This window comes from Sorex araneus, chromosome 3 (assembly GCF_027595985.1).
Source record: "Sorex araneus isolate mSorAra2 chromosome 3, mSorAra2.pri, whole genome shotgun sequence".
Lineage (NCBI taxonomy): Eukaryota > Metazoa > Chordata > Mammalia > Eulipotyphla > Soricidae > Sorex > Sorex araneus.
This window is the reverse complement of record NC_073304.1, coordinates 137,208,124-137,224,407: the sequence shown is the minus strand read 5'-3', so window position 1 is coordinate 137,224,407 and position 16,284 is coordinate 137,208,124. Positions and strand designations below refer to the sequence as shown.

At 42.6% G+C, this 16,284-nt stretch overlaps 1 protein-coding gene across 2 annotated transcripts in view; it reads left to right on the top strand.

The window, feature by feature from the left end:
- KIF16B (kinesin family member 16B) overlaps positions 1 to 16,284 on the top strand; it is a 324,792-nt gene that overhangs the window by 207,045 nt on the left and 101,463 nt on the right. Inside the window, exons 18-23 of one of the 2 annotated variants that reach the window (XM_055133099.1) lie at positions 3,619 to 3,651; positions 3,988 to 4,041; positions 5,770 to 7,104; positions 11,850 to 12,002; positions 14,195 to 14,291; positions 15,458 to 15,508. In XM_055133099.1, coding sequence (XP_054989074.1) covers positions 3,619 to 3,651; positions 3,988 to 4,041; positions 5,770 to 7,104; positions 11,850 to 12,002; positions 14,195 to 14,291; positions 15,458 to 15,508 — 1,723 coding nt within the window. The remainder of the gene's footprint in view (positions 1 to 3,618; positions 3,652 to 3,987; positions 4,042 to 5,769; positions 7,105 to 11,849; positions 12,003 to 14,194; positions 14,292 to 15,457; positions 15,509 to 16,284) is intronic. The other variant, XM_004610913.3, reaches the window with a different exon arrangement.

The following is a 16,284-nucleotide window of genomic DNA, read 5'->3' as shown; positions in this document are numbered from 1 at the left end:
ACATGAAACTGAGCAGGAAACACTCAGTAGGAAACTGGCCACCTGAGGGCGCAAGGGTATAGGGCAGGGAGGGGACAGCATCTGTGCTGGAGAGAAGCATTGGACTGGGAGGAGGAGGTGATGCTTTGTTGGGATGAAGTGTTATGTCTGTGACAGTGCTGTAAACCACAATGCAAAAACTTATTAAAAAAAGAAGTGTCTCCTGGAGATGCAAAATGGTGGGTGGGAGGTACGTGTGAGCGGGGGGGCTTTGGTGGAGTGAAGGGATCCATGTTGAAACATTGCTTTCCTGAAACCCAACCCTGAATAACCTTGTCCTTTTACAGTAATTTTTAGTAAAACATTAACTTAAAAAATAAAATAAATAAAATGTTGCCCTTACATCTGTCCTAAGACTCAAGACTAAGACTATTTCAAAATGAAAAAAAAAAAATTGTTTCTCTCTGCTCATTGCAGATCTATTTACAGTATCCAAGATCTTGTAATAATCCAAGTGCCTCAGAACAGATGATTAGACAAAGAAATTATGGTACCTACATCCATAGTGGAATAATGTTTTATTATAAGAAAATATAAAATAATGCAATTTGCCATTACATAGATGGAACTAGAGGGTACCGTGCTGTGTGAAGTCTGAAAGAAAGGGACAGATACTCAGTGATCTCTCTCATAGAAAGAAACATAGAGGATAACAAATGACTGAAGAAAACAGAACTGAAGAGCTGGCCTGTAGATCTGAACTCAGGTGGGGAGTGGTGGGGGCAGGGGAACTAGGACAGTAAGGGGAATGGGAGGATCATTGAGACGGTGGTGGAACGAAGGGGGCCAGTGTTAGAGGATATCTATCAGTAACAATATTGTAAATCAAGGTACCACAATAGAAAAGGAGGTATATGGGGTAGAGTGTGGGAAAGGTTCTGTTGTAGGGCCTGGAGCTACTTCCTGTGATTCTTTCATTTATTTATTTTTTCAGCATGTGTGATTTATAACACTGTTATTGGTAGGTTTCTTGCATAAAATATTCCAGTACCATTCCCTCCATGAGAGTGTCCACCATCCTCCATCATTGTCTCAAGTGTCTCTCTACCCCCCCTCTCTCTGTGGTAAGCTTCCTGATGAGGACCAGTTGTCAGTTTCTGTTGTCAGTGGGTATTTGTCGTTCCCCTGCTATGTTTTAAAATATCCTGTGTACGAGAGAGATCATTCTGTTTCTCTCCTCCTGACAAGTTTCTCTCAGCCTGATACTCTCCAGATCCATCTAAATAGCAGCAAATTGCATGATTTCATGTTTTCTTAGAGCCAGATATTACATTGTGTTTAAACACCATAGTTTATTTATTCAGTCACCTGATCTTGGGCACTTGAGTTGTTTCAGGTTTGGGCTATTGTGAATGGTGCTGCAGTGAACATAAGAGTGTAATTGTCTTTCTGAATAGAGGTTTTGGGCCCTTTGGGTAGATGTTAAAAGGGGAACGGCTGGATCATATAGAAGTTGCTATTTATATGCTATTGAATCCCAAGTCTCTCTATCTTAAATAAGGGATTGAGTCTCTGGTCTTTCTAAGTGTCTCTCTGTCTAGAGGACATCACAATTTGGATCACTCCCTTGGAATCATTCGGTTCAAAACGTGCAAAGTTGAGTTTGTCTTCTGAAGGCAGAGAAGAATTTAAAATTATGAACTCTGGAATCAAGAGTGATTTTGCCATTTATTAGTAAAAGGATAATTTTTCAGTTCATAAAGTGGGATTATGATAGCACTCTAGCACATGTTCACTGAGAGTTAAATCCCAAATATCAGAGCCATATACAGGGTAAATGTTTAGTGACTGTCAGTTTCGAAGGCTGTTAACCACTGCCATTGCTTCTACTACCATGGTACTAGCCCCGGGAGCTACCATTTGAAAGCTATCTAAAGGCATCCAAACAAAAACGCAGGGGTGCTCCTCGGTGTTTCAGAAGTATGAAGAAGAACCCCAACACACAGAGGAGCACATGACTGCAGAATTTGGTAGTACATGGAATTCAGCCAAGTTTCCTAAGGAATCTAATATCTAAGCTATGCCATTTTTTCTTGTGCACGATACAGAAACTTGAAAGAAAAGCAGAACCAGATCTTCACTTGCTAGGGAGGAAGTAGCACAATAGGAAGCTCAACAGACAGAAGCCACATAGTGAAAGATCTTGGAAGCCATATTAAACTAGATTTTGAATTTGAAACTATAGATAGTGCCAGAAAAGTATTTTGAAACAGGATTGTTGAAGAACACACTGACCTAATGTTCTGCAGAGAACAGACAGGAAAGGAGCAATAAGAGAAGAAGTAACAAACAAATGAGGAAGATCTATGGTCATGCAAATAAGAGAGGGTGCGGGCTGGCTCTGGGAGAACTGGGGAAGAAAGGAAGGTATCTTCTGATATTCAAGAAACTGAGTTCCCAACATTGGTGACTGGATAAATTTTGTTGTGAGTTTTGATGAGAAAGAGTCCAAGATGAGCCTTATGTGTCTGACAGGTTACACGGATGATGGGAAGACAGAATTTACTGCCAAGAGACTTAACTAAGAGGTCAATAAGTGTGAATACAAATGCTAATGATTGTGAGACCACATATGAGAACTAAACTTTTATTTTCTAGAATTTTCATAGAAATTAGAGACTATATTATCTGCTCAAGGGATTATAGTTAGACTCAACTGAGAAACTATATACAAAATACCTGTAGGGCACCTACACATATTAGGTACTTGAATGTTGCCTCCCATCAGTGGAAACCATTGAAATAAGGAGAGGAGCATAGGAATGGAGCAAGAGTGGGGAGAAGTAGCAGGTATCACTATAAAAACAAGAAAAACAAATCTGGGAACATATAGATAACATGTATAAATCACTTAGTTCATCTTACAAAAGCCATCAGGCATCTTACACTAAACATTAGCCCAAAATAAATTTGAAACATCTCTGTTTGAAACATATATTAGATCATTGTACCAATCTGGATTTATTCATTATCCAGGAGTATAATTTATGGTGATTTTTTTAAACATTTTTCTTTTTAGCTTGTATCTGTCACCTACTACAGTAAGAAACTATCTGGATTAAATATTAGAATTCAACTTGTTTGATAGAAATATTGAAACTTTATAATAATTAAATCTATCAAATTTGTGTTAGTGTTTTAGCAAATAATTGAAAATTATTTGAAAATTTCCAGTGGCCTTGCTTCCATTCTTTTGCTATCATTCTGATAAGTCTTTCATAAATCTTTGTATGCTCCAGTAATCCCCTATTACAGAACTGATAGTTACTGGAGATTTTTGATAAACTTATATACAATATAATTATAAATTAGTATTAATATGGATTTTATTTCTATTCACAGTTATTATTTGTAGTCAGTTATTGGTGCTACAGTTGTCTTAGATTATGTTCACAACATAACAGCTATTTGTGTCATGTTTGCTTCAAGAAATTATTGGAAAATATGACATTTATGGGATATTTCAAGTTTTGCATGGCTTTTGGCTATTATAAATACCTTACTGCTTTTCTCCTGGTATTTCCCCAGTTAATTCTTAATTGATGCTTTTGCTCTCTTTCTCTTCTACTTCCTTGGCAGTCTTTTCCCTACTAAAGGACCCATCTGTCTAAGGTAGAGATTCTCCATTTTTATATGCTCCTCAGTGACTAAGCTGCATGGAATAGAAATGTTTATAATTTAGAAATCTCCTTTAACTTTGCCTTTTCAGTTCATTGATATTTTGTTTTCCTTCAAGTAAAATATGTTCTTTTCAGTCCGAATTAAAACTCCCCAAAGTCTGTCTAGTTTCTAATCATAGTTTTTAAACAGAGAATATATTTTAAATGTGCTAATCTGTGCTAATTAAGTAATAATTGATAAACTAATACTTTTCATAACATAACTTTATACAGAGTAAAAAAGAAAGCTTTTTTCCAAAAAATGACAAATTTTATTTAATTTTATTAGACTTGAATTTGAGAGGCAACAACGAGAAGAACTCGAAAAATTAGAAAGTAAAAGGTAAGTCACAACATGGTTGGTGATTTTAACACTAACCTGTTGTTGGATTCTTGTAGCAATATTATAGATTGATTTCTTGTGTGTTTCAGTAACTTTTTTACTCTGCTTATTATTTTATATGCCTAATAAATATTGGTGGACTGGGTGATAGCACAGCGGGTAGGGCATTTGCCTTGTACGGCAGACCTGGGTTCGATTCCTCCATCCCTCTCAGAGAGCCTGGCAAGCTACCAAAAGTATCCTGCTCTCACGGCAGAACCTGGCAAGCTCCCCGTGGCGTATTCAATATGCCACAAACAGTAACAACAAATCTCACAATGGAGACGTTACTGGTGCCCGCTCGAGCAAATCACTGAGCAACAGGATGACAGTGCTACAACAATGCAACAGTAAATATTGGTACTTTTTCTTTAGCTGTTTTACTTCTTGTTTGAATTCTTTAAATCTTTTCATTCTCATGAGAAATTGGGAATAATAGCAGTGGTCAAATTTAATAGACCTGTTAAGGTCAGCATGCCTTATATATGTTTAAATTTAACTCGCATGCAATTATTCCCTTAATACCCTCCAAATTAAGCCAAAGAATTTCTTTCCTCATTCTTCCTCACTTTTTAAACATCTTTTCTTATTTGTTTAACCATCTGTTTTCTCCCTTTGATAATTGGCCCCCCCTTTTTTTAATTCTTTGTTTACATTCACTTGGAGGTGTGTGTGTATGTGCATATGTACATGTGTTGCTTGGTTGTTCTGAATTCAATTTTGGACAGAGCTGTAAGTATTATCTCCTTTTTTCTTTTTCCCTGACTTATTTAACAATCTAGGAAATGAGCCAATGCTAGATACCCAAGTAGAACCTAAGGCTAGAGAAAATCTACAAACTAGATAACGTTTTTAAAAATCTGAAGTTTACATGTTACAGATGAATTCGCTTTCAGCTTCTTGAGAGATAGCTCTGTGACAGCTATGAGGGAGCCACGCATCTCTCTTACATACCATGTGTCCTTTCTTAGCAATCCACCCTAGCCTCTAAATATTGATATAACTAACACCCAGTGATGATCATTTATTTTTTTTTCATATCTAAGAGCCTCTGGAATCGGGCTTTTAAATATTCCAGCAAAGGCTCCTTTTATTTTTAACATTATGCATTAATAAACTAATATTTTGGCTCATTTGGCGATCACCATTTATCGGAGTGATTAAGGGTTAAATAGCATGTGTTTGCTCTGGATCAATGAGCTGTCAACAATCTTAACTTTGATATTTGACCCTAGTGAGTTGAGGACAGCATAAGCATGTTTATTTGAATGTGATTTTGTGGCTGAATTTCTGTGGAGTTTTTTGCTATTGGGCTGCAGAAAATTATTCACATTCAAATTTAAATCGGCATGGCTCTTTCTGCTTTGAGCTCAGGGGGCTTTTTAAATCCTATCATGCATAACACATTATGCTTAGACGTTATAAAGAAATGATATCAGAGGCCACTCCAAGAGATTAGGCAAATGATATGTTGGACAGTTCAAGAGTGAAAAGTTACACATCCTGCCACTAGAAAATTAAATGGACAGCCGCCCCTTCACTGTTTTCTTTCTTTTGTGATGTTGGTCCCGCTTGTGGCTCTCCACGATAGGCTCATTTTTCCAGAACATTTCAGCTAGGGAAAAAAGTCAAAGCAACATGGGAAAGCAGGGACCAAAATAATGGCCCGCCACCGTTTTTGCCCTGCAGGAAGCTCATAGAAGAAATGGAAGAGAAGCAGAAGTCGGACAAGGCGGCCCTGGAGCGGATGCAGCAGGAGGTGGAGACGCAGCGCAAGGAGACGGAGATGGTGCAGCGCCAGATCCGCAGGCAGGAGGAGAGCCTCAAGCGCCGCAGCGTGCACATCGAGAGCCGCCTCAAGGACCTGCTGGCCGAGAAGGAGAAGTTCCAGGAGGAGAGGCTGAGGGAGCAGCAGGGAGTGGAGCTGCAGAAGCAGCAGCAAGAGGACCCGAGCTGCCCGCGCGTCGGCGACGAGCTCCAGTGGCTCCACGAGCTCAACCGCTCAGAGAAGACGGAGAAGATCCAGATCTTTCAGGAGCTGGACCGGCTCCGCAGGGCGAAGGAGGAGCACTCCGCCAAGCTCGAGTGGGAGAAGCAGAGGCTGGAGGAGCAGGAGAAGGAGCAGGTGATGCTCGTGGTGCACCTGGAGGACCAGCTCCGCGAGAAGCAGGAGCTGCTCCGGCTCCTGCAGCGGGGCGAGGTGCAGCGGGTGGAGGAGGAGAGGTGCGACCTGGAGGGCATCCGGGAGGCCCTGCTGCGGGCCAAGGAGGCGCGCGCCGAGGGCGAGGAGGATGGCCCGGAGTCAGCCCGTGCACAGCTGCAGTTCCTGGAGTTCAAGAGGAGGCAGCTGGTCAAGCTGGCCAACCTGGAGAAGGACCTGGTGGAGCAGAAGGACGTCCTGAGAAGGGAAGTCGAGGAAGAGCAGGGAATCCTGGAGCGTCTCCAGCCCAGGAGTGAGGAGGAGTGTTGGGCGGTGGGGAGAGCTGAGGACGGTGGCCCGAGCGCCAGCCCCGCGGCCCCAGAGCACCGGCTGCAGTGTAAGGAGCGCCAGCTCCAGCACCTCCTGCAGCATCACCTGCCGACTCTGCTGGAAGAGAAGCAGAGGGCGATGGAGGTCCTCGACAGGGGCCCCCTCAGCCTGGACAACACCCTGTATCAAGTGGAGAAGGAAATGGAAGAGAAGGAAGAACAGCTGGCCAAGTACCAGGCCAGCGCCAGCCAGCTCCAGAAGCTGCAGGCCACCTTTGAATTCACTGCCAACCTGGCGCGGCAGGAGGAAAAGGTGCGGAGGAAGGAGAAGGAGATTCTGGCCTCGCGGGAGAAGCAGCAGAGAGAAGCGCTGGAGCGCGCCGTGGCCAGGCTGGAGCGGCGCCACTCAGCCCTGCAGCGGAGCTCGGCCCTGGGCCTGGACATGGGGGAGCAGAGGCAGAGGCTGGCCTCGCTGCCCTGCGGCCACAGCGAGCAGGCAGGACTCCAGGCCAGCCTGGACGCCGAGCAGGAGGCTTTGCAGAAGGACCGGGAGAGGTAAGACTGGGGACGGGCCTAAGCTGAGTGGCAGTGCCGTCCCCCTCCGAGCCTGTCTCATCAGAATAATTCTGTGAGAATTTCTAAGACATGGCGGGAGAGATCGTGGAGCGGAATAGGGTGCTGCCTTGCATCAAGCAGCATGGTTCGCATCCCTGGGGCCACAGATGGTCCCCTGAGTCTGCCAGGAGTAAGCCCAGAGCACAACTGGTACGGGCATGTGCACACACATACACACATACATACACACACGCACATACATACACACTCACACGCACACACATGCACACACATACATACACATGCACACACGTATATGCACACACATATATGCATACACACACACACTGCCCAATTATTTATAGTTTCTGAGACAAATGCTTCAGAAAAGTACCCTCTTTTTCTTTTGCTTATTCCTTAGAATCCTTCTTTTTGAGACTGGAGTCTGAAGTTAGTTATAAAAAATTCCAGAGGCTTGAGAGAGAGCACAGAGAGTAAGGCCCTTGCCTTGTATGCAGCCGACCCTAGTTCAAACCCCTATACCACATCTGGCCCCCAGAGGACCACCAATCTTGCCATGCATGATCCAAAAACAAAACCAGAAACCCGTCTTTGTCAGCTAAGTCCTTATCAGCTGAGTCCCTGTCCTGGATTGATGTACCTTTGGTAGACACATAGAAAAGAGAAAACTCTCCCCCTGACTGCTCTTCTCTGGCCCTCTCCCTACTTTTCTTCACCTTCTCAAGCCCCTTTTCTTCTCTTTCCTCCTTCCCTGTTATCTTTTCTCCTTCCTTCTTTTTTTCCTTCCATTTCTTCTTTTGTTTCTTCCTCCTCTCTGCTCTCACTTCTCAGCCCTCCCCTGCCTCCCTCTCTGCGGACTGACTCTCCTGCATGACTAAGTCTTGTTTCAGTAAAACCTCATCCCTGTGTTCACAGACACATAAAGTTCACAGATTTCCATAGCTGGCAAGGACCTGAAGCGCAGTTCTGCTTCACCCCTGTTGCTCACAGTACGTCAGGGAAGCTCAAGAATGCTGTATCAGTCAGAGTTCTGTGGTGTGCTGAATACAGTGACAGAGCATGTTTGAGGATGATTTGCTTACATTGCTTATGATTTTATTGGAAGTGAAATGGGGAACTAGCACCATATCCATGGAAAAGAATGAAAATGTCTCTGCTCTCTTCCTTCATCATATTTTCTAGATCATAAGTTTTCATAACAAATACATTCAGTAAGTGAAAAGGTTTTCCCTCTCCCATGGTCAGGCCAGAGCTCCCACAAGTGTTGCCTAGCTGCCTGGTGTACACACACCGCTGCATTTGGAATCCCGAAAGCAAGCCCTTTCCTACCTTGCTAGTGTGGAGTCTGAATCTTTTATTTTTATAAAGATGTTTATATTTTATCTTTATATTTTTATATATACATACATGCATGGACTGGAGCGATAGCACAGCGGGTAGGGCCTTTGTCTTGCATGCAGCTGACCCGGGTTCAGTTCTTCTGTCTCTCTCGGAGAGTCCAGCAAGCTACCAAGAATATCTTGCCTGCATGGCAGAGCCTGGCAAGCTACCCATGGCATATTCGATATACAAACAGTAACAACAAGTCTCACAATGGAGATGTTACTGGTGCTCCCTCGAGCAAATTGATGAACAATGGGATGACAGTGCTACAGTGCTACATGCACTCATATTATGTATATAATATATAATATATATAATGTATAGGTATATATATATATGTATATATATACACCTATACAGAGAGAGAGAGAACTATCAGAAACCACAGTGCTATTAAAGCAGAGAAATTGGCTGAAGATTTAAGAAAATGATTATGGGTCTGTTATGTAAATGAAATAGCTGGACAAAGCGCCAGCCCCAGGAAATTTAAAGTAGTGGATCTCTCTCACTCTCCCTCCCTCCCTCTTTCTCTCCATATATAAATATATGTACTCTGTGGTTTGCAGAGTTTACTCCTGGCTCTGTGCTCAGGAATCACTCCTGGCAGGACCCAAAGAACATACTTGCGGTGCTGGAGACTGAACTGGGGTTGCTGTGTGCAGACGAGCAGCTTCCCCGCAGTACTGTCTTTTCTACCCACCTCAGGGGCTCTCTGGAGATGCCAAGGAAGGTCAGTGCAGTCTTAACTGACGCTCAGTTTAGAGAGCCTCGATTGCTCCTTGCCTCAGCTCCCCTCCCTGCACACTCTTCTCAGGAGGGTGGCAGCGGGAGCCTGGCCTGCTGTCTTCTAGGCATCCAGCTTGTCATTGGCAGAAACCTGGCATCAGTGTGGATGACCAGAGAGGACCTGCTGGGAGGTGATGGAGCCTCCATCCGTCACCTCCTGTCGAGGTCAGAGCAGCCTCTTTCGCAGTGTTGTGCTTACCCAGCACATTTGCTCTTGGATAATCCCTGCAGGCAAGAGAGCAACAACAAATAACAATCAGAAACCATAATGCTATTACAGCAGAGAAATTGGCTGGAGATTTAAGAAAATGATTGCAGGTATGTTATGTAAATGAAATGGCTGGACAACGCTTCAGCCCCAGGAAGTTTATAGTGGTGGAGGGCATGGTCCCAATTTGTTCTCCACATCAGGGTGCAGTTAGAATGCAGTGTGAGCGTTTATTTGGAGGTACCTGGCATTTGTCAGCTGGCATTGCACCCTGGTCATTCGCATTAATATTCTATAGTAACTACAGTATTGTGATTTCCATGGAAGTGTTTCCCAATGCCAGTATTTCTCCCACAGCCGTGTAAAGGATGGGTCTATCTTTGTGTGTTCTGATGGAGTCATGTTCGCTGAAACCATATTTGGGCCAACACATTGCGAGCTCATTGCTCTTGCTGTGATGTGTTTGCAGTTGTCTCCAGCTGATCGTTTTATATGCCGTTATCCCTCTGGGTTCTCGTGGCTAAGCCAGAACCTGCGGTGCAGCCTGACTTGGCTGCTTGTGCCATTCCCTAATTTTGAAGGATTCAGTTCTCAGGCTACCAGATTGAATAACTGCACTGAACTTGACATTTTACGAATAAGATTTAAACCACTTTATCTTTTTGTCTTTACCACCCAATGGCTATGTAATGACTAGGGACAGACGTTATACCGAAAGTGGCAGGACTGCAATTCAAATCTTGGTCCTATACCCTGCCTCCTCTTTGCCATGCTCTGCTCATGTCTACTTATCACATAGCTGCTGTCTGGGTGGGCCAGTTCATTGCATGTTTCATTACCATTTCCCAAGATACCCTGCTGCGGGCTGGAGCAATAGTACAGTGGGTAAGGAGCTTATGTGGCAGGCAGCTGATCTGGATTTGATCTCTGGCACTGTGTATGGAGCCCACCAAGATTAAGCCCTGGGAACTGCTGGGTGTGACGCCCAAAACAAAACATACAGAATACCCTGCTTGTGCTTTGCTACCCATAAGTCTCATCAAGCCCTATGGGCCCCAGTTGAACTTCTTTTGCTTTTTTCTGCTTGCAGAGTCCTAAAGTCTGTCTTTGAATAATACCAGTGCGCATCACCATAATTAAAGACTTTAAAACTTGACCTGGTTCCATCTTACTTGTTTTCCTTCTCTGAGATTCTGTAAACACTGTTTCCTTGTTCTTTGACTGCCACCTGGATCCAGCCGTCATACTTTTAGATGATCCTCAAAAATGATGCATGCCCTGTGAATTGATGCTAATCAGTAGACAGTGAAGTGCTAAGTCACACCAGGCATTCCCTGCTCTGGAACACATGAGAGCTTACCCGGGATGACCCTGTCATCACACTTCTGAGCATTGTAAACTCGTTAAGGACAGAGCAGTCAGGTTGCTACTCATGACACCTCCAACTGGCGATGTTATGTCATCAGCAGCAGAAGCCAGAATCTGTCAGTTGGCCATGGTTGAGGGAATTAAGAGAATAGTTGAGTCATTTGTTGAATAAAGATATTGAGAGCCAGAATTCACTAACTTGCCATGCTTTACACAATGCAGCTCAAGCTCCCAGTTAGGTCTGATGTTCCCTGCACCAAATTCACTGTCAAGCTGAGCTTGATGCTGTAGGATTCCAGTTTGCTTGTCTGGGTGTGAGAAGAGCCTCACCCTCCCAATCTCAGGTTAGGTATCACATATCTGTTGCTGGAAACTGTTGTTCTGTTCCACCACTGATGGTTGAATTTCTCGAGCTACTCAGCATGCTTGCTAGGTTTCCCACCTATTTCTCAGTGCCCTCTTCCTTAGCCACAGGGCATTTCTGATTCATTGCTCAGACCCTTTGTTCCTCTTACTTTCGGACTTGGAGAACCTTCTAGCAACCTCTCCAAATACTCAAATTCCCAACTTAGAACTGCCTTGACCATGAAAGATGTCAGAGATGGCTGGTCTTAAAAATCTCTCTGAAGTATGCAGCTGTGTTGTCTAGTAGAAATACTTAGTGAACTCCTGCCACAGAGAGTCAGTAACCAATTCTTATGAAAGCAAAGGTAGGAGGGCTCAGAATCCCACTCATGTACCTTTGAGGATTTTCTCAGAGCACAGTGAGAGCACCTTTGATGGTTAAATTCTCTCCCACTTTTAAGACCTTTAATACTTGTCTGAACCCTCTCTTTTTGCCCATTTTTATGTTACATGCCTTATGGGTACATGGCACTTTGTGTATGAATTCCATGTGGTCTCTAGAACAGCGTACCATCCACTGAAATTGCTCAGAAAACAGTATTCCTGAATGGACCGTGATTCACACCTCTCACAGGTTAGAACATGAAATACAGCAGCTGAAGCAGAAGATCTGTGAGGTCGATGTTGTTCAGAAAGAGCATCGTGGAGCCTTAGAGGGGAAGAGTGCTGCTTCCAGTTTGTCATCCAGTGCTGAAAAATCTCATCTGGGCTCTCTAATGGATGACAGGTACTGAGTATCACACTGATCTCGGGCTGCATTTCTGGTATGATTAATGACCATGATGCCTCAGACTGAACAGTTTGGTGATGGAGGAATCAGTCGGGGGCGGGGGGAGGGGAATTTTGCATGTCCTGAGAAATGCTTTGTCCTCTTCCACTGCTCTCTGACAGGTGGTAGAATGAGGCATTATCTGGAGGGAACCAAAGACCTAAGAGCTAGCCGGCCATCTAGAAGGGATGATAGCGCAAGTAGTTTGTGTGAGATGGTAGGAACATAATCTGCAGGGAAATCAGATTATAACAAAAGAAGTAATAAAAGGCCAGGTTGAAACGAAGAATAAAGCAGAGTTCATTGAACTGTACTAATAAAGGAAGGACCTGGTGCTGACAGTTAATTTATAGAAAGCATCCGTTGCACGTACATGGAGTCCTTTACAAAAACCATACCAGTATATTCAGAATGATTTTGAATATCTTAATATATTTGATGTTATCAGAAGAAAATTATTCTCAGCCCAGATGGCATTATAAATTTCTCTGTGGCTTGACAGTCTGATACGTTGAGATAGTCCTTTATCTTTAAGAAGAGAGATTATTTTCCTCAACCCACCAGTGGCATGGAATCTTTCAAATTGGAGCGTTCCAAGGCCTGGCTATTCAGAAACATATATTTGGATATCAAAATATACTCTGAAAGGCACAAGCCTCTGTGTCTCCATCTTCTACACAAGTAGTTTAAAACGTAAATAAGGGCCTCCGGAGGCAGTTTATTCATATACATTTAACTGCATATGATTTTTTTCTAACTACTATGCTTTATTGTCATTTCATTCTTGTAGTCTCATCTGTTTTATTTCGAATATTAATTTCTTTACCTTACATTTCAGAAAATCATTTAGCTACAGACAGTAGGACAGAAATAATTACAGGATTTTTGCATGTAATTAGAAAGGTGAAATAAGACTTTTTTTAAAGAGAGTTAAGATTTAAACATATCATTAATATAATCCATCTATTCAGTGTCTGTGCATCAGGGGAGGAAAAGTAAAACTCAGTAAAGCATCTGTTTGGGCACAGGGGAGTTTCTTTTGGGGGGCTGGGGGCAGAGGGCACATCCTTCGATGCGCAGAAATCACTCCTGGTGGGCTTGGGAGGCCTGATGGGATGCCAAGGGTTGAACTCGGGTCGGCCATGTACAAGGCAAACTCCCTACCCATTGTACTATTTCTTTGGCCATGGACATAGGAGATTTTTGATGACACTAATGTCTTTGTGTTTCTTCTGGATGAAAGGAAGAACTTTATACAGGGTCACTGATAGTGTATGGGATACCAGATAATCAGTTAACAATTGCCCCAAAAGTGAGCTGTTTCTGACTCCCCCTGCATTTCTCCTGTGCCCAGCCTTTGGGAAAGTGGAGACTTTCCCAAACTGCAGTCTCTCCCAGACAGGAGCAGATAACCCAGGTGGAGTAACTAGACAGAACAGGAGCAAGGCCAGACACTGTAGAATCTGGAAGAGTTTTGCTTTCACTCTTGCCTTTAATGATTTTGTGGTGAATGAAGTGACTGTTGTCGTGTTCTTCTCTGTGGCTGGAAAGAGGCTCAGTAAGTGAAGTGGTGAACCATGGAGTGAAGCCCGAAATGCTGGGACCTCCGAAAGCCCGATTCTCTGATCCTCTTCTGCACCAGGGGTCCCACTGCGGAAATTGAGGCAGAGTGGGCAGAGTCACTTAGTCTCCCATGTTTTCCCAACATCCTGTTATTCATCCAGTTCTATCTTTGTGTGTGTGTGTGTGTGTGTGTGTGTTTAGGTGGTGGGTGGGGGCAGTCGTGGTAATGGATTTAGTAAATATGCAGCACTAGATTTCTTAGAAAGTAAAAAAAAAGTGTCATTTTTTGGCATTAATAATTGCTAAATTCTTAATTTAGCAACTTCCAGGCCAGAGAGATAGTACAGTGGGTCGGGTGCTTGCCTTGCACATGGCTGAACTGGATTACATTCCTGGGACCCCCGTTGGGCCCCCAAAGCCTACCGGGAGTAACCCTGAACACAGCCAAGTATGGCCCCCAAACAAAAAAAAAGCAAGAAAATAATTTAGCCATTTCCCTGTTTTGAGGGTATAGTAAAGATAATCAGAAATGTCCCTGCCCCTTCTGGCTAGAAATTCTGAATTTCCTTCATTTCTGTTATTTCCAGGATTAATGCTTACATTGAAGAAGAAGTCCAAAGACGTCTTCAGGATTTGCATCGCGTGCTTGGTGACTATAGTGATAACTCCACAGACATGATGAAGGTGAGAAGAAAACCTACTAATCAGTCATTCTTTTTTGAGATGTGCTTTCAGTAAGTTATCAATGGTCAGGGTGGAAAGGAGAGGAGTCCTCTGTTACTCTCTTATATCAGAAAATTGAAATGCAAAATGTTCTAGAAACATTCATGTTTGGTTGGAGTTTTATTTATAGAGGTCACATTATTAAAAAGTATATTTGAACCACTAGGAGCTATGAAGAAAGGACAGGAGTTATGGTGCTTGCCTTGCATATAGTCGACCCCAGTTTGATCCCAGGGTTGCATGAGGTCCCCTTGAGCACTGCCAACAGTGATACCTGAGCACAGAGTAAGGGAGCCACGAACCCCACTGGGTGTACCCCCCAAAACCAAAGCAAAACAATGATTTTTAAGTCCCTATAGAAGGCTGTGTTTTGTTTTGCTGTGTTTTAGCATCAGATAGTGTCAGGGTTTAAAACCAGGCCTCCTACATGCAAAGCATGTGCTCAAGCCACTGATAGAAATTCTTAAGTCAATTAAAGAGCCTCCTCAATGCTTTATTTTGGCCAGAGAGACAGTACAGGGTTTAAGGTGCCTGCTCTGCATGTGAACAACCTTGGTTTGATCACTGACACCATATATGGACCTCTGAGCACACTAGAACTGCTCGCTGAACACAGGACACCAGGTATACCCATCACCCTTCCTCCCCAAAGAGAAAAACATAAAATACTTTATTTTTATCTTGATTTATAAGAATTCTATATGTGGTACTTTCTGTTTTCTCTATAAAACCAACCTTAGACATTTAATTTGCTTGGTAAATTATCCCAAGTAGATACACAATTTTGCTTTTGACATTATACATGCTGGTGACAAATTGATTTTTATCAAAATAAAGGTATTTCCTGTCTGTCTTACAAATTAAGATATGTCCTAAGGAAATCTTACTTTTAATGTTTAATGTTATTCTTAGAAAGTTAAGATTGTGAGTAAATTATTCATTTCACTTGTAGCCAGATGTCTCGGTAGTCCTGTTTACCTTGGGGATAGAAAGGCTGTCATTGTTGAATGACAACTGTGTTTCTGTAGATTTCTTTTCCTATAAATATTTCTAATCAAATTAGGGGATTTCTCCCATGTATGAACATGTTATAATTTAATATAGAGGGGTTTTTATTTTCTTTTCAGAATAACGAGAAGCTTCACAATGGCACTATTCAACGAAAGCTAAAATATAAGGTAGGTAATGATTTTTCAGATTGATAAGGTCGCCTTAAATTATGGCATGCTTGTGTGATTAAATTTTCTTAATGTTTAGTTGCATAATTAGAATTTTGAAGTCCCAGTGAGATTAATGGCTAATAGAGATGACAAACTATTATATAGACTTAAAAGTAAATGAAATCCTGCAGGTTGAAAACTGCTTTGACTTTATTTGAGTGGCATGGAGCGATGGTGGTGGCCTTTGCCCAGTTTTTTTTTTTTATTTGTAACCATATATTTTCCCTTAGCCTGCATTTAAAAGGCAGAATTATATAATCAAAGTCAGCTCTGAGATTTGGAAAGGAATTGAGTCTTGATCTATGCTACAGAAACCTTGCTCATTCTATAGACTTTGAGTTGGCCCTGGTACAAAGAAAATGCTCTTAGTTGATGATCTTACTTCTGTGGTGGATTATCAAACCAAAGATTATTTGGACATGCAATTTGTAATATTTTTCTTTGTTTTCCTCCACTAAGGTCCTTCACCTTCCCGTATATGTCTATGCTAAAAAGCTAATGAACAGAACTGCAGGCTTCGTAGAAATCTTAAGATGGTATCTACTTGTTTTCACAAAGAAAGTGGGAAGCGAAGGGTGATGTTTCACAGTAGGCTTACTGAGTCTCAGCCATCTCCCTGCCCTCTGTTCCAGTCATCCATTTACATCATTATTTTCTTTCAGACATGCACCTCTTTAGTAGGAAATTCTGTGAAGTATAAGACATTGCTGTTCACAATGCTATTTTGTAGATAC